The sequence below is a fragment of the Chlamydomonas reinhardtii genome, chromosome 10, assembly GCF_000002595.2.
Source record: "Chlamydomonas reinhardtii strain CC-503 cw92 mt+ chromosome 10, whole genome shotgun sequence".
NCBI classification, from domain to species: Eukaryota; Viridiplantae; Chlorophyta; class Chlorophyceae; order Chlamydomonadales; family Chlamydomonadaceae; genus Chlamydomonas; species Chlamydomonas reinhardtii.
The window spans coordinates 3,203,128-3,219,865 of record NC_057013.1 but is presented as its reverse complement, the minus strand read 5'-3'; the positions used below and the strand labels follow the sequence as shown (position 1 = coordinate 3,219,865).

The following is a 16,738-nucleotide window of genomic DNA, read 5'->3' as shown; positions in this document are numbered from 1 at the left end:
GTTCGCGCGTTGTTCGACTGACCGCAGTTGCCCGCCCACTCCGCCGTCGCACCAGCCGACCATGCGCGTGCAGGACGCGTGCGGCCGAAGTGGGGATGGTATTTTAGACGTCAGCCAATTAAGGCCTCGAACCCGACCAGCAAGCTCACACAGCGCGGAGGAGACGCCGCCATGGTTAGTCCGGGTTCTCTCGGCCCTTCGCGGCATACCCGCCGCACCGTGGACCATAACCCTGGCCGCCGCGGTCACCCCACCACCACGCATCTTTAGGCCGCTCAGCGCAGCTATCCATGTGGGATGCCCAAACCGCACAGCCCTTGAGGCTGGCCTCACTGCCTCACCAACACCAGGCTACATGACATGCATATGAGGAGTCGCATCCGCATACCGATACCGTACTCCATTGCCGGCGCAATTCCTCGCCTTGTCGCTGTGGACTATGGCCAGCTGCAGGGCCCCAAGAGTGGGACCGCCGGCTTCCTAACACTCACTCGACCTCCTTGCCGCACACCGGGCACGCCTTACTCTGTTGCAGCCACTGGCGCACGCACTCGCTGTGGTAGCAATGCCGGCAGGGCAGGGTCGTGGCAGGGTCACTGTCCTCAAACTCCACCTGGCAGATGCAGCACCTGCGGATGAAATAGACAGCCGGCAGCCCAACAAAGCAATCACTTACAGTGTCCAGCGTGTACGTATGCAAGCAGTCCCGCCCCCACCTCCCAGCAAACCGACCATTGCCTCTGCCCACGCATTCCACGTGCTTGTGCCCCGCCACACCTGTCCAGAATGATGGCGCCTGCGCTGCTGCGCAGGTTGCCCACGGCCTCCACTTGCAGGCGCGCTAGCACCTCTGGCGGCAGGCCCTTGCTGACCTGCCAGCAACAGGAACAAGTTCATGGAGCTCCCAGCCGCCCACCCATGCCCTGATCAGGCCTTGCAGTTATGCCCCACGTGTGGCAATTGTCAGCGCGAGTTGCAATGCACCCCTCGCCCACCTTGCCAGCCAGGTCTCCAAGGGCCAGCATGTCCTCTGCATACGTGAGTAGAATGGCAAGAGGGTGGTAGTGACATGATTGGCGATGCCCTAAGAAGCTAAATGCAAACGGCGCCACATGGTGGCACAGAGCATGTGGACAGTGTACAAGTAACACAGTTGGAGCTGCACAACTGACAAGCGAAGAGCTGGGGAACTGGCCACGCACGCACCATAGGTTAGCTCCATGGCGCTCTGCTCCGGCTCAGAGCCCGTGCCTGTGCCTTCGCCCTCGTGCAGGACCTCGTCCAGGCCTGCCATTTTGTGCCACATATCGCCTGAGTCTGAATGACCTGGCGAACCCGTACACAGGCGCGCATTGCTCGGGGCTACGTGGCATGATCACATGCACCACACGGGTGCAGGCTTCACCTAAAACACGGAGAATGTTGTCGCAGCAAACCAGTCTGTGTCTGCACACCACACACGCCTCACCGTAGCTCCCATAGCCAGCCATGGCTTGGTAGGTGGCCTGGTCCTCCTGTACGTGTGTCCACATCATGCACAGGCAGGGCCCGCCAGCGGTGGGACTGAGGTCAACTGATGCTTCCCGGCATCCTGACCGTGATGCCGACCATAGGAAGCCCTAACCCACCGTACTGCTGTGTCGATGCACCCTGGTTGCAGGTACAAACGGAAGCCCAAGGTATCGAGCTAAGCACATTTACTCCCGGTAACCCCAAGACTTGCCTCTTCCTGCAGCCGCCGCGCGAGCTCTTCATCGGTCAGATCCTCGTGTGCTGTTTCCTCCCTGCAACCCCAAACGCGCGCGGCTACTTATTACGCATGCTTCGGCTGGAGCGCCCGGATTCAGTAGGAACCTTGCAGGAGCGTGTGGCAGCCAGCTCCCGTCTTAAGTTGCGTGGTTTCGCTCATACGAGGGGCATCGGCAGCTATGGGCGATGGTCCTGTGGGTGCTTGCGGCGATGTGTGGGCGCTGTGTATGGGCGTACCCACGGTATGGAGGTGTAGGCAACCGTGGCGAGTGTAGGCGCTGACAATTAATTGACGAAGGTATATAACGACATAACCCGGCAATTTGTTCCGTTATGTCCTGGAGTCAGTGAAGGAGTTTGCAGTCGATAGCATCGAATGTCCTACCTTCCGCCTCGACCCAGAATGTAAAGCGCGCGCTCTTGTTCTTGGAGAAGCTTAGCGAGCGCCACGTCGTCTTCCTAATTGCGCCAAGCGAACGTGGCTGTTAGGACAAGACCGCGACAGCTAGCGAAGTCGCGTGTGCAAAGTCTACCTGTAAGCCGCCACTGCTCGTTCCCACGCCTAAATCCATATTCAGGGCTAAATATTGTGCCTTAAGCCCACAGTTCTGCCTGCGGTGCTGCTCGCAGGCCTTGACAGGGAATTATGGGCAATTCGCCTGGCGAAGAAAAGATAAAATACTTTGATTTGTAAAAATACTTTTGAGCTGCATCATTGCAATGCCTCAATGCCTGTCACCCGGCGCGGCTGGATCTGGAAAGCATGTGTCCCAAGCGCTCATCTTCACACAGCCAAGATGTAATATGTCTGTCTCACATATGGCTAGGCACATCACCATACGCCTGGTCCGCCCCCCACAGGCCCACCCCCTGGCTCCCCAGTCTCCATATTTCCTTCGAGCCAGCTGGCCCGGTTGCATTTAGGGAGGCATTTAGGGCGGCTCCCCTGGTTGCACTCAGCCCATGGCGGTGTGCCGACGGCTTGAGTCCCGACACACCTGGACGCAGGGAAGACAACCCTCGGACTCTGGAGCCTGGCTGCAGGGGCCTCCCTCCCTGGACGCACCAAACACGTTACTGCACGTGTTGGTCCGTGCCTCCCTTGACGCCCTATTGCAATTCCGTAACGGCATTCCATATCCTTAAACGGGGCGGCACTTGACGCTCCGGTGGCATGCATTAAGCTACCTGCAACCACCAGTGCAACCTGCCCACAAGCCCACGCATGGGTCTGCCCGCGCCATCCGCTTGTGCAACCAGCCGCCCACACACTTGTGCACCCACACGCTGTGCACGTCGCTGATACGGGTACGACAATCCAATGACGGGGCAACACCGACCAAGAGGGTCCCCACCCCTGATCCGCACGCTCCTTCGCGACTGCTCGTCAACCCAGATTCCTCTCCTAGAGCCCCGCTTGCCGCTGGTCATGTTCTGAATAGGATACGGCACCGCTCAGATCGCATGCCCTTCAGACCCTCCGCCTGGCTCCATTGCTCATCCCTGTACACCACACCGCATCGCTGCAACCCCATACAACCTAGCCTTCATTTCGCTCTACCCACGAGCTGCCATTGCCTCCCGTCTGTCCCAAACCTACACCGGTGATCTGCACATGCCCACACGCCCGCTTCCGCGCCAGCAGCAAGGCCCCCTCACGTGGAGGTCTCCATCTCCTCCGCCTCCACTGGCACCTCGTTGAACATGTATTGCTCCTGGTACTCTATCAAGAACTGCGTGCTGCGCTTCACGTCCACGAACATGCTGTACACCTTGCTGATGTCCTCGATGTCCACCTCTGTGCCCTTGCGCCGCTGGCACACGATGGCCGCCGCCGTAATGAGTTGGATGGAGTAGCGCAGGCTGGTCTCGAAGCCGATCTTGGTCAGCAGCTCCTTGGCGTCCTCGCTCATCTCCACGTCCTCCTCCTCGCACCTGCAGGGGGCCAACGCAGCCAGGCGGCAGCCGGGGCGGAGCAGGGCGGGAGTGAGTGTTGTCTGGTCAGGGTGCCGTTGAGCAGAGGTTGGCAGGCCATGTTGGTGCCCGTAGAGCTGGATACACCGCGTCCGTGGGAGAACGCCCCATAAGCATAGACTTTGCAACGCAGTGCCAAAGCCACGCTGATCATTCTCCAAGCAGCGGAAGCAGCACGCATTTCAGGCAGCCGGCGCGCGGGCTGCGGGCGCACCTGATGTCCAGGATGAGGCGGATCTCCTTCTCGCTGTAGGGCTCAGTGGAAATGATGAGCAGCCGGTCCAGCAGGTCAATGGGCACACCGTGCGGCGAGCGGTACTGCGTGCCGCGGATGCGCGTGATGCCGCGGTTGGTGGCGGTCACCAGGATGGGCGCCATATCATTCTCCAGCGCCCTGCAGCAACACGAAGAGTGGAACAGAAACATAGCCAAAAGGTCCAAGACGCAAGGTCCGAGGCGGCGGAGGTGCCATGTGCGCAAGTGTGGTAAGAGCAGCGGTGCGGCAGACCAGCAGCGGCAAGTGCCGGGCGAGTGCTGAGGAGCCGATGCACTGTGCTGTGCCCGTTTCAGTCGTGTAGCATGCTGCACTCTGGCCGATCTGCCTGTGTGGTGTCGTATGACCTGTCGCCCGTCACTGCCCAACCCTGCTGCGCTGTGGGCCTGTGGCAGATGCTCCAACAGGTGTTGGCTCCCGCAGATACCCTTCAAACCCTCCTCAGCCCCGTCATCGAATGGCCATCCCACCCCTCGCGCCCCGGCAACCGCTCCCTCCCTCCATTCCCGCACTGCCCCTGCCGCGCACCTGTTGAGGAACGAGAAGCACTCGATGTCCAGCATGTGCACCTCGTCGATGAAAAGAACGCCCGGCACGATCTCCGCCTTGCCCTCCTCGCGCCACTCCGCCACCTTCGCGTCGATCTGCTCGCGCACCTCGGAGCGGATCTCGCCCGTGTCGCCCGAGAACAGCGCCAGGAAGCCCTGCAGCGCGGGAGGCGCACGCCAGGCCACAGCGTGAGCGGCAACTAGGACAGTTGCACCGCGCCGTCAGCAGCAGCAAAAGGACCAGCCAGGAGCATCATCACGGCCGCAGCAGGGCCAACGACAGCGGTGCTGCCGCAGGCCGGGGGCCAAAGCTCAGAACGGCTGGGATAGGTGGCAAGATCGTGCACGCGAGAGCTCGGAAGCTGGCATGGCGGCTAGAGATGCGGCTCCGGCCAGGTGCGTTAACGTGAGTGCCAGGATGCCGCCCCACCGAGCCGCCCACCCACAACACACCTGCGTCCTGCTGTTAATGACGTCAATCTCGTGCAGCGTGACCACGTGCACCACCTCCTTGCGCTTCTGCAGCTCGCCCTCCGGGCACTGCACGAACTTGGTGGACGCGCCTGCAGCAGCAGCCCACATGCACAGGCGCTCAACGCCGCTGTCCAAACCCAAGTGCCCAAGGCCCCAACTGGGTGTTGCTAGCAAGGACACCGACACGGCACCCCGCCGTGTAGCACAAGCCGCTGACGGGCCCCACAGCACGCGGTGGCGCGGCGCTCACCCATGGCGTCATAGTCCCGTGACCGCGCGAAGGAGCGGCCCAGCTTGGTGATGCGACCTGTCATGCAGATAGCGATTCACGGCGTGGCAGTGTTGGGTGCAGCATGGGTAGCACGCCAACAAGCGGGTGCAACCGCAGGCACGTGTGTCCCACAGTCTCCAGCGTGCAGTTGCGCGCACCTGACGCCTTATCAATGGTGATCACGTCTCCGGACGTGACCTTCTCCTTCGTAAGCGATTCGATCATCTTTTGCCCCAGGTCGTAGATGGTCTCCATCTCAGTCGTTTTCAACGTGAGGCGGCCCTGCAGACCCCAAGCGGCATGCGGTTAACAGCTACTAAGCTGCAGTCAAGGACTCAGTGTTGACTATGCTAGGGGGCCGTCAGGTCGCTGATGCTGCCCCCTGGCGTTTAGGCCCCGGACCCCAACACCGCAAAAACGCTGGCCCCTTCCCAATACACATAGCGGCCGTGCGCGGGTCCCTGCCCCCCAAAACCAGCATTTATGGTTCAGCTTGTCCTGTTCTGCGTTCTCATGTCTCTTGTTGCTTACTGGGAATAGTTAAAACCCTGCCCTCCCCGACAGAAGGGACAGTTTAGCGCCCAGGCCGCCGCATCCCCGACGCAGTCCCAGGAGGCCGTGCATGCCGCCCCCTGCCGAAGAGGTGAGCCAGCCAAGGCCCCCAACTCGTGTGCCTTCCCAGCATCATGCCCATAGCCCCAGTATGCCTGGACCCTACTTCCTCCTCGCACCCCTTACCGTCTTGGCAACGCCGCCGCTCTCTGGCCGGTCAATTTCAATCTCCACCACCTCGCCCTCGATGATCTCCGTTTCCTCCTTGATGCGCACGCCAATGGCCTTACGGAAGGCCTGTGGCAGCATGCGGTCACAAACACATCACGCACACCCCTCGTACACCCAATCGTGTCAAAAGCCCGGTGTAATAGACAGCTGCCACCACCCGGTTGGCCTCCCGCCGTCTGCAGCCTGCACGTAGTGCTGCGTGCCGCCCCAGCCGCTACTCACGGCCATATCCCACCTCCCAGAGACCACCCCTTCCCCACCTGCGTCAGCGCCTCCGTTTTCGACATCTCCAGCGAGAAAATTTCCGAGCCAGTCATCATGGCGAAGGGAGTCTCCTCCCCCAGCGCCTTGGCCATGCCCATGGCGATGGCTGTCTTGCCCGTGCCGGGTTGCCCCGCCAGCAACATGGCACGACCGGCAATCTTGCCCTCCTTGATCATTTGCAGGATGATGCCCGCGGCCTACATAAGCGTCGCCCTCAGTCAGGACCTGGACGCGGCTGCACACGATGCACACGACTGCATACCTTCCGAGCCTTCGCCTGGCCCACCATGCCCTGAGACACGGCACGCGCCTCAAGGGCATCATCAAGACCGAGTCCACGAATATGGGAGTGAGCGCCGATACGCTCAATGCGCGTCAGGTCGCGGACCTCCGCATTGACCTTCACGTCTGCAGCCGCCATGATTGCAGTTCCTCCGTATCAAGACGCCAGCGCGAAAACTGGTGGTGCCGCGCGACGATCTCAATCGGCTTCGAGGTTTCGCCTATCGCTTATCGAGCTCTACGAACTTTTCAGAGCAACAGTACAAAAAGGAAAGGCTTGGACGACAGTAGGTGGTAGCAAAAGCCACAGCGAGAGTCAACCGGTCAATTCTAGTGAAATCAGCCGCTGGTGGCGCAAGGCGGTCGTCCTTCCAAACTATGCTAGGTACTCGCAAATTGCACAAGCCCGCTGGCTTACGTAGCCGCTTCCCATGTGTTTGATGCATGGCACAAAACACCATGCAGGGGCCGCGGGCTCGGGTCTGGCAGGGTCTGGCACGTAGGTGCAATGCAGCGCAAATCCCGCACAAGATGTGCCTCATTACAAACCCAGTACCTTCAGTCCCAGATCTGAGCCGTGAAGAGTCAAAGAGATAGGGCTCGATCGCATATCAACGCACGCAGCCAGGCACGCACGCTCACATGGGCAGCCAGTCGAGTAGCCCCCGGGGATCGCTTCACTCCGGAGGGCTCAGCCCGAACATACGTCCAGCACTGCCGAGAGACATACGTAGCCGCGCTTCTTCAGCTCCGGACGCCCGGCCCAAGCCCAGGCTGGGCCAGGCCAGGCCACAGCACCCTACGCCCGTCAATTCTAGTATGACTCTATGAGTCATCGTTAGAGGCCTCAGGCTGCCATTCCTTCCAAGCCTGCTAAATGCGTACATTACAACACCTATAGGTCATTCATAAGCCAGCCAGCTAGCTTCACCGATTATACAGCGTGTGTGATGCGCAACACACCATCAACGGCCGCGTGCTGCGCACCACGCGTGGCCGTATGAGGAGGGACAGGGCGGTGCAGTGCAGCATGAAGTCACGCGGAAGGTGCGCCTCGGGCCCATCAGCATGCCCAGCACCTCCAGTTCCAGACCTCAGTGGTGGCACGATGCAGAGACAGGGCACAAACAGTCGCATGTCAAACCGAAACGCGCGCAGTCGGGGACGCAGTAAGGACGGACGCACGGGCAGCAGTGTCGCCCTGACGCCATTCTGCGGGCAGTGCATTTCACCGGCAGAGCAGGATTTAGCCCCGGCCCATTCGACCGGGTTGAGGGGATGGTGTCACGGTTAGATCGTGTCATGCCGTGCGATGAGGCTGTTGCCCGGCCTACAAGGGCGCCGCGCCGGCCTTGTCCGGCGCTGCTCTTTCGTTGCTCCCGTACTCGTACTGAACCAACACAGAACAGACTACATGCTGTAACGAACTCTGGTGGAGTGACCATTCACTGGGTTCCAGGAAGCATTCTCTCTCTCTGTAGTTCGGTGGGCGTCATCGGAGGGCAAGCCAAGTCTAGGCGCTGACGAGCGCATAGCAACGTCACTCTACGGTCCAGGCCCAGGCGTCGCTTCTCACACTGCATGTCTTGGACAGCGCTTTAGGCGACGCGAGGACAGAGCTGCCCGCCCGCAGCAGAGTGTGTTACGCGGCTCCCTTGCTCGCCAGATCAAGTAACGAAAGAGCAGCCGTGCGCAGGGGCTGCACAACGTCCTCGTCAAGCAGCAGCTCGCCAGGCTCCGGCACCTGAGTGCGAGAGCTGGGCAGCAGAGTGGCATATAGGCACGCAAACTGCATCCGGGACGAGGCTGCCCAAGGCTGGCTGGCTGCGGGCGGAAGCGCTGGGCTGGGGGCCGCAGGGCAAAAGACGGTGGCGCAGGGCGGCAATAGCGCACGCATGTATGCCCGCCTGCGCCAGCGTGGTGACCGCTACAACCGGCGGCTGTGGCGGCCGTGGCGCGGCTGCGTAGCGAGGCCAGCCCTTGCCTGGATACTCCACGCGCTGCGGAGGCACCGGCAGCGGGTCATCGTCGTGACAGCCCCCCTAAGGTCGCTTCGCTCCGGAGGCTAGGCCCTAACCTATCTCCACACCAACGCTGTTGGAAACGACGGTACCAGCAAGGCTCGACAGGCCTTGCTGAGCGAGCGCTAGAGTCCCGCTCCACTGCTTCGGGCGCCCGGCACGACAACGGCACGCCCGTGCCCATACGACAGAAGCCCAACGCGGGTACGAGCTTGTGGGAGGCCGAGTGGTGTGCTGGCGCTAGCGTTCCGGGTACCTGCCTCCCAGCTAGTGTGGCCTGGTACAGCGAGTAGGGCAGGCACGGCGCAGAGCTTCCACTGCAAACCAGGGCCTCCAAGCACCTGTCGGGAGCAGCCGGCCTTAGGGCCACGGCCTGTCATGCGCGGGGTCCGCGGCTGAGGTGAGGTGGGGTGAGCCAGAGAGGGCCGCCTGGAGGGGTGAGGGCGTGAGGTGCGTACGTCAGCCAGGCTGTCTATAGCCCTCATTTGCAACCCTTGCGGCCGCTAGGCTGCAGGGCTCTACCAGCCAGGGCTCCTATCTTAATGTCTCCAGACATTAATCGGCCATTTTAGCCGTTTCCTAGACATTCCTTCCAGGGGCTAATGTCTGGGGCGAGACTTTGTTGGCCCGTTTGGGGCCGGTTTTGTCCGAATTCCTATGGAGAAGCCCCCAAACCGCCATGTGCCCAGACAAAAGATGGCGGCTACCCGGCCGTTTTTGTCTGGAGCTAGACATCACCCCGAAAACAAGATACGACCCCTGCTACCAGCTCACCTGACGACGTCTGTTGTCTCCGGTTCATGCCACAATGCACACCCGCAAGCCTGGCTGGGCACCGCTCACGGGGGGACCCTGGCGCCGCCTCTGGGCTCCTGCTTCCTATGCGCCGCCTGCCTGAGATGATGGACGCCATGGGGATGAATCTGCGCTCGGTGGAGGGGCCTTGCGGGCTCCGGTTGTCCTGCGGCGGCACGGATAGGGCGGCGCGCGAGTGCCCGGCCTGGCACACAGCTGTCGTGCAGCTCACCCAGGCCACGAAGCGCCAGACGAGGCCAGTGCTTCAGTGTACTTTGCGCGGGACTGACGATGCCTTGTCCGGTGGCTGTCAGCCCTTTAACCGCGGTGGTTCTTGAAACAGCACCTGGTGCATTTGCATGCGGCCTTTCGCTGCGTGCCAGTGTGCCACCCCCTTTGCGCGCGAGTGGCAGTGCGGCGCCTAAGCTGACTCTACAGTGTATGCCGCCGCCTTCTTTCCTTTTTCATGCTAACCTTTTGACTGGAGCAGCAGTTGACGGCAAATCCATCGCTGTGACGTGCGCCGTTCTCAGGGGGGGGGGGTACGAACTAAACCTCCAGACCCCATGTCCCAAAACCTCCCGACCCCCCCTCCGGACCGACCGACCGACCCCCACCACCATGCAACCCCTCAAAACCCCCTCAAAACCCTTTGGTTTTTAGCCAGGTCGGTGTCAATCGACTGCTCTCGGCGAGCTCTACATTTGTATACCTCCGGTTCAGCTGGAGGCACAACTTGACTGGCAGCCATGCCACACATGTCCATGTGTCCATGGCCGACCACCGACCCTTCTGTCAGACTACCGGGGCGTGCGCTTAAGCTTACAATTGCGCTGTACATATGATGTTTGGGATTGTGTGCCGGAAGAGATTGGTCGACTTTCTCCCGGGATCATGTGAAGAATCCCGGGATTCATGTCACGTTCGATGGCCGGCGGCAGCCTTGTCGCCATGACCCACACGAAGCCTTGGCCGTTACACGTTAGCATCAGATCGCATAGTCTCCATGACACCAGTGAGAGACGCTCGAGTGGGGCTCTACGCTACTACCATGCCTATGTGGACGGACATGCGGCCGCTTTCCAGAGGCCAAACGTTCTGCAAATGCTTTAGTATGTGCATGCTAATGTGTGCTAGTACTTGTGCTAATGGGCGGAGCGTTTAGAGGGGCGTTTAGGGCGCGGAGACGAAATCTGGCAGTCCCACCCACATCCGCGTGACGAAACCTTGGGGACCCCCGAACCCGACGACCGACCCTGAACTTTGCGGGCCCATAACTTTGCAATTACTACCCTGATTGAAACTCTGAAAGTGGATTTGGAGTCCTCTCGTCAAGCTCTTTCGTTTTAGAACATGGGGCCTTTCCCAGTCGAAACTACCCCCCCCCTGCCGCGCGTTCTCATAACGTGTCGCGCAGGAATGGCACCTAGTCCCCCACGCTAGTCCCCCATACACACACGCACGCACATGCGGGCCCGCCCGGCGGTACTTCACTATCATGTGCCCAACGAATTCTGCACATATTCAGACCTTCGTTGGCTTGTGCCCCTTCCCCCGAAGGGGGAGGGGCAATAGCCATTGCGGTCGCATCGAGTTCCCGCAGCGGGGCCCTCCCGGTTATTCCAGTTTTGACTTGAGTTATAACCTTGAAACCCGAGCGCAGCGAAATTTGTCGTGCAAATAATGCGCCTGTCTATGTATGTATTGCAAAGCGTAACATTATGAAAACGCAAGCCCTATGCCAGAGCGGGGTAAACGCACAAGCGCAGCGTTTGCATTAGAGCTCCAGCGCAACATACAATATATCACAAATTGTATCGATAATCAAGGCTCCCGGCATGGAAGGACGCAAGACGGAGGAATCGACGCGTTGGAGGATCCCGGAAATTGCGCGTGAAAGCGCGAGGCGCAAAAGGTTGGCGCTATCTGTTTTAGTTTCCCCGTAATGACGAATGCCGCGTTCTGTATTCTGCTCGCACATCACCCGGCACATCGGCGTTACTCTCGCCCGCTTCTCGCTGGCTTCCACGCCCTGAGTCCGTGCCCCCGCTGAGTCCGAGCCCCCATCCCCGCTCACTTACCCACCCCCAGCCCGCGGCGCCCTGAGCTACCGAAGGCAATATCATGACCGGTAGTATGGCTGCTCGCAACCCCCAGCAGACCTATATGATACTTCCACCATCCGCCAGTCCATCCCACCCCACCCCATCCCCACACCGCATTCCGGGGCACACGGCATGGAGCGCCCTGAGGGGGGAGGGGCAAGCCGGAGTACTGCGTAGCGGTAGGTGTTTAGACATGATGCGGGGGCCATGTGCAGATCCTTTCAACGGGCATGCGTGGGGTTGCGGTGCAGGGAGGCTGCGGGGCGCATGTGCCTCCATGCACTCCTGCCTGCATGCGGTTTGCCGAATGGGGCGACATGTGCTGGACTTCATTGGAGTGCAGGCCCCTACATTAAGTCTTCACCTGCGCAAGTACATACAAAAGTTTGTATCATTGTTGATGCCTCATTTATCGTCTTACTGAGCTGGAGCGGGCTTTGCCCCTCGCGCCGGCATGGCACCCAAGTCTGGGCAGCAGGTAGCGGGCGGCAGGAGGGCTAGGAGCTGCCTCTGGTGGAGCGACTGTCCTGCTGACTTCGACATGTCGGCCTGCGGCTCCCGCAGAAGCCCGCTTCGGGCGCCGGGCCCGGGAACGGGGCGGCGCCGGCATTGGTAAGCTCTTGCGCTTTCGCTTGTGCCGGCTTGTTTGCAGCATTGTATTATCAATTAGCTGCAATGCATATGTGCTCGCTGTACACGCTTATACTCGTGGCTTACAGATCTACTTGTTCTGCTTTTACCTCCGCCAGGTCGTCTTCCCGTCCTCCCTGAGTGCACGTCAACGCGCTTTCATTCACGAAGTTGCTGGTGCGGCTGGCTTGTACCATGCAAGCGAAGGCGAAGGAGCTGCCCGCCAAATTGTCGTTGGGCTGCAAGGCGCTCGCAAGGTGCGTGCGCAGCCTTGGGCCGGCCGGTCTTCCACGAGTTGTAATGATGTGTCCCATACGTTCGGCACAATCCTGCTGACCTCTGCTCTCAAACCTTTCCGCAGGTCAGCGTGCCGGCAAATGCCACGTCCGACGCCGACATCGTGGCGGCGCTGCTGGAGCACCTGGGCCTCGACGCCCGTGACCGGCTGCCAAGCACTTCCTATGACCGCAAGGGCTCGGGAGCGGGCCCTAGCGGTGGTGCTGGTGGCGGCGGCGACCCCACCTCGGTGGAGGCTTTCGTCGAGCTTAGCCGCAAGCTGATCGAGATGGAGCGGGCAGCTGAAGTGGCGCAGGCCACGGAGGAGACCTCAATGTGCTCCCCTGAAACTGCACAGGTGAGGTGGGGTGTTGAGAGTCCCCACCATGCTTCATCCCAGGCGGTGATACTGAAGGAAGCAATCCGCCTTGGTGCCTCTGGGTTGCATGCCACATACCACGCATTCCCGACGCGTGCAATACCGTATGCACCCTCAGTCTCTTACCCTTTCCTTCCGCCGCCCCGCCCTGTCCCATCGCCGCCCTCAGGCCCGCGGCCGCACGCTACTGAATCTGCGCGTGGACGACATGGAGGGCGGCCTGCTGGGCCGCACGCTGCTCACCCTGGTGTCAAACAAGGGCTACGGCGCGGGCGGCCCGGCCGCTGAGCTGCCACCACACAAGTTCGGCCCGCACGACGTCGTGGCGCTGCGCCCCAGCCGCGGCCCCGCTGACGGGCCCGCGGTCGTCAGCGGCGTCATCTACCGCATCCGCGAGAACTCCATCACCGTCGCGGTGGACGAGGCGCCGGAAGAGGGCCTCGACCAGCCGCTGCGGCTAGAGAAACTGGCCAACGAGGTGACGTACCAGCGGCTGCGTGGCACACTGGACTCGCTGCTCAAGGCGCGCAGCGGCACCGCCGCCACGCCCGACGGGCGGCTGCTGCCGGGCGGCGCGCTGTTGGACGTGGTGTGGGGCCGCCGCGAGCCGCAGTTTGCCGCGGAGGCGCCCGAGTGGAAGCCACTCAACACCGGCCTGGACGATTCGCAGCGGCAGGCGGTCACGTTGGCGCTGTCTGCCAAGGACCTTGCTCTGGTGCACGGCCCGCCAGGTGGGTCTTTCCCGCGCGACCATGGGTGGGTTCCGGCTTGTTGAGGCTGAGGGCGTTGAGGCTGAGGGCGTTGGAAGTTGGGAAGTTGGGATGACAGCATGGAGGATGGGATGTCACCATGGCAGAAGTGCCGCGCAGCTCTCAGCAGACCCTGCACCTCTCTAGTGGTGCCCGGTCTCTACAGGGCTGCCACAGCGCATACCAGGGTACGCTGTTTGAGGCGGGCGTGACCAGCGCCAGTGTTGCGCTCGTTAGGATTCAGTATCCACATCTCGTCCACAACCGCATGTACAGTTTCAGCACAGCGCTTGCGCACACGCGGCCGTAATGGAGTGTGTACAGTTTCCCTGTCTGTGCCCGCTTAAGAAAGTTCCGCAACACCACCAAGCGCTTGCCCTCCAGACATAACCGCTCCTCATGTTGCGGCCGTGTGTCGTGGTGGAGCCACACTTTTCTACGCTTGCCTGAGTGACCAACACCATTTGTTATTATGTTTTCGCAGGCACGGGCAAGACAACTGCGGTGGTCGAGATTATCCTTCAAGAGGTGGCCCGCGGCTCCCGCGTCCTCGCGGCATCAGCATCCAACATTGCGGTGAGTGCGCGCACGCGGCTACCTCGTGCCGGTCTTGCTGCTGTCCCGCAGGCCGCCCATCCTGCCGCGCTTGCATATCATGTCTGCTCGTGCACACGTGTGGGCATAATACCTGAACGCTGGTTTGCCGGGCTCGCTGCATCTTCACCCGCAGGTCGACAACCTGGTGGAGCGACTGGTGCGCGCCAACCCCAAGCTCAAGCTGGTGCGCATGGGCCACCCCGCCCGGCTGCTGCCTGCCGTGCTGGACAGCAGCCTGGAGGCGCACGTGCTGCGCAGCGATAACAGCGCCCTGGCCCGCGACTGCCGAGCCGAGATCAAGTCCATCAATGCGCGGCTGCTCAAGCTGGGGCCGCGTGACCGCGCGGAGCGCCGCGAGCTGCGCGGTGACCTGCGGCGGCTGGGCAAGGAGGAGCGGCAGCGGCAGGAGGCGGCGGTAGCCGAGGTGATCAAGGGCGCGCAGGTGGTGTGCTGCACGCTGACGGGCGTGTCGCACCGGCAGCTGGACAAGGAGCTGTTTGACGTGGCGGTGGTGGACGAGGCGGCGCAGGCGCTTGAGGCCGCGACCTGGGGCGCGCTGCTGCGGGCGCGCCGCGCAGTTCTGGCCGGCGACCACCTGCAGCTGCCGCCCACCGTCGTCAGCGACGAGGCCGCACGCCTGGTGAGTGGATGATGGGTGTATGGTGTCTTGTGGAGTCTGCATAGCACGCATGCATGTGGCTGAACGCATGGTTGGGCGACGATGACGACAAAAAGGAACTGAGCATGTCCATGATGCTCTTTTATAGACTACAATTCCCCGAGTCGCCCACTTTGCATCCTGCTGCATCTTCTCTGCATGTGATTGCTGCAACCGTTTCCACAATTATCAGCATGTCTACCATTGCGTTTGCTCCATCCGTCCAACCTACCTGCATGTCGCCCACCGCAGGGCCTGGCGCGTACGCTGTTCGAGCGGCTGCAGACTTCCGTCCCGACCGCCAGCGCCATGCTGACTGTGCAGTACCGCATGAACAAGGCCATCATGCAGTGGTCGAGCGACGAGCTGTACCACGGCAAGCTCACCGCGCACCCGTCGGTTGCGGAGCACACGCTCCGCGACATGCCACCCGACGCCGCGGCCGGAGCCCCAGGCGCTGGCTGCAAAGGCAGTGCCAAGGCGGCGGGCAGCGGCGGGAAGAAGGCGGCCGGCAGCAAGAAGGCCGCGCCAGCAAAGGCGGCTGCCGCCCCTTCAGAAGGCACCGACCCGGGCTCGGCCGACGCCCTGGCCTCGCTTCCGGTGCTGATGCTAGTGGACACGGCCGGCTGCGGCTTTGAGGAACAGCAGGAGGCGGAGGGCAGCAGCTATGCCAACCCCGGCGAGGCCAAGGCAGTGATGGCGCACGTGGCGCGGCTGGTGCGCATAGGCATCCCGCCTCAGCACATCGGCATCATCACGCCCTACAACGCACAGGTAGGCACGCAGGCACTTGCAGGGGCGCGGTAGGAATTTGGGGAGGCGCGGAGACAGGAGCGTATGCAATTGTGTGGTAGGAGGATTGCACGCATGTCACATACGCGCAAATGATGATATTAACCGAAATCCATCTCTGAGTTCCTCCGTGAGGAATAAACAAAACGAGCTTTTTAATCCTGATGTCGCGTTATGGGTTGACTTGAGCGGTAGCGGGTATTAGTGCATGACACGATGGCAGAGCACGGCACGGCGGCACTTGATGATATTAACCGAAATCCATCTCTGAGTTCCTCTGTGAGGAATAAACAAAACGAGCTTTTTAATCCTGATGTCGCCACCGTCCTCACTAGCGCTGTGCGCTACCACGCGTTTCATTCATACTTCGCATGGCATGCTTGCGGGGCAGATGGCAGGTGATTGATTGTCACAAATGGGTAATTTGCGTCAGGCGTCTGTCTGACAACACTTCCGATGATGCCCGCTCCGCAAGTTGGAACACGCTTGACTGCATTTGCACGCATTCCATACCGCACAATATGCATGACCTACGTGCGCAACCGCTTCCTGACTGACCACCTTCATGCCTTGTCTGCCTCGTGCAGGTGGCCTTGCTCAAGGAACTGCGGGCCCAGAGCGTCGGCGGTGCACTGGAGATCAGCAGTGTGGACGGGTTTCAGGGACGTGAAAAGGAGGCAATATTGGTGTCAATGGTGCGCAGCAATGACGGTGGCGGAGTAGGCTTCCTGTCGGACCGGCGCCGCATGAACGTGGCGGTCACGCGGGCGCGGCGGCACTGCGCCGTGTTCTGTGACAGCGAGACGGTGTCGCAGGACGGGTTCCTGAAGCGCCTGGTGGAGTACTTCTCCACGCACGGCGAGTACACATCGGCGGCCGAGCTGTTGCCGGGGGCGTGAGGCCTTTGCAGGCGAAGGCGAGATGGTTGTGCATGTCCTGCGGATTGATTGTGTTGGTTGTCTCATCTCACTCGAACTCATGCGCCACGGCGGCGTGCCTCACCACCGTGAGCTTGCTAAGCTCCGTAAGGTATTCAATACGGGCACCTGTGCCTAGAAGGCTATGATTGTAAGGCAATGAGCAAGCGTTTACGCCGACAAGCCAGGGGACACGGCTC

At 61.3% G+C, this 16,738-nt stretch overlaps 3 protein-coding genes across 3 annotated transcripts; 1 reads left to right on the top strand and 2 right to left on the bottom strand.

The window, feature by feature from the left end:
• Nucleotides 1-90: 90 nt before the first annotated feature.
• On the bottom strand, nucleotides 91-2,437 carry CHLRE_10g442750v5 (uncharacterized protein). The gene is made up of 8 exons (XM_001690463.2): nucleotides 2,283-2,437; nucleotides 2,135-2,208; nucleotides 1,724-1,784; nucleotides 1,469-1,514; nucleotides 1,207-1,287; nucleotides 996-1,030; nucleotides 778-872; nucleotides 91-629 (listed from the first exon to the last, which is right to left on the bottom strand). Exons 1-8 carry the CDS (start codon nucleotides 2,319-2,321, stop codon nucleotides 488-490), a joined length of 573 nt encoding a protein of 190 aa, XP_001690515.1. The 5' UTR covers nucleotides 2,322-2,437; the 3' UTR covers nucleotides 91-487.
• Nucleotides 2,438-2,495: 58 nt separating this feature from the next.
• CHLRE_10g442700v5 (uncharacterized protein) lies at nucleotides 2,496-7,037 on the bottom strand. Its single transcript, XM_001690464.2, has 9 exons — nucleotides 6,600-7,037; nucleotides 6,334-6,534; nucleotides 6,029-6,139; nucleotides 5,449-5,572; nucleotides 5,270-5,326; nucleotides 4,999-5,108; nucleotides 4,526-4,701; nucleotides 3,938-4,117; nucleotides 2,496-3,684 (listed from the first exon to the last, which is right to left on the bottom strand). Exons 1-9 carry the CDS (start codon nucleotides 6,756-6,758, stop codon nucleotides 3,405-3,407), a joined length of 1,398 nt encoding a protein of 465 aa, XP_001690516.1. The 5' UTR covers nucleotides 6,759-7,037; the 3' UTR covers nucleotides 2,496-3,404.
• A 4,870-nt stretch (nucleotides 7,038-11,907) lies between these two features.
• CHLRE_10g442650v5 (uncharacterized protein) lies at nucleotides 11,908-16,705 on the top strand. Its single transcript, XM_043066821.1, has 9 exons — nucleotides 11,908-12,018; nucleotides 12,105-12,152; nucleotides 12,290-12,427; nucleotides 12,532-12,804; nucleotides 12,995-13,556; nucleotides 14,059-14,150; nucleotides 14,305-14,811; nucleotides 15,082-15,603; nucleotides 16,209-16,705. The coding sequence occupies exons 1-9, from the start codon at nucleotides 11,995-11,997 to the stop codon at nucleotides 16,518-16,520; spliced, it is 2,478 nt and encodes an 825-aa protein (XP_042920218.1). The 5' UTR covers nucleotides 11,908-11,994; the 3' UTR covers nucleotides 16,521-16,705.
• The last annotated feature ends 33 nt before the right edge of the window (nucleotides 16,706-16,738 follow it).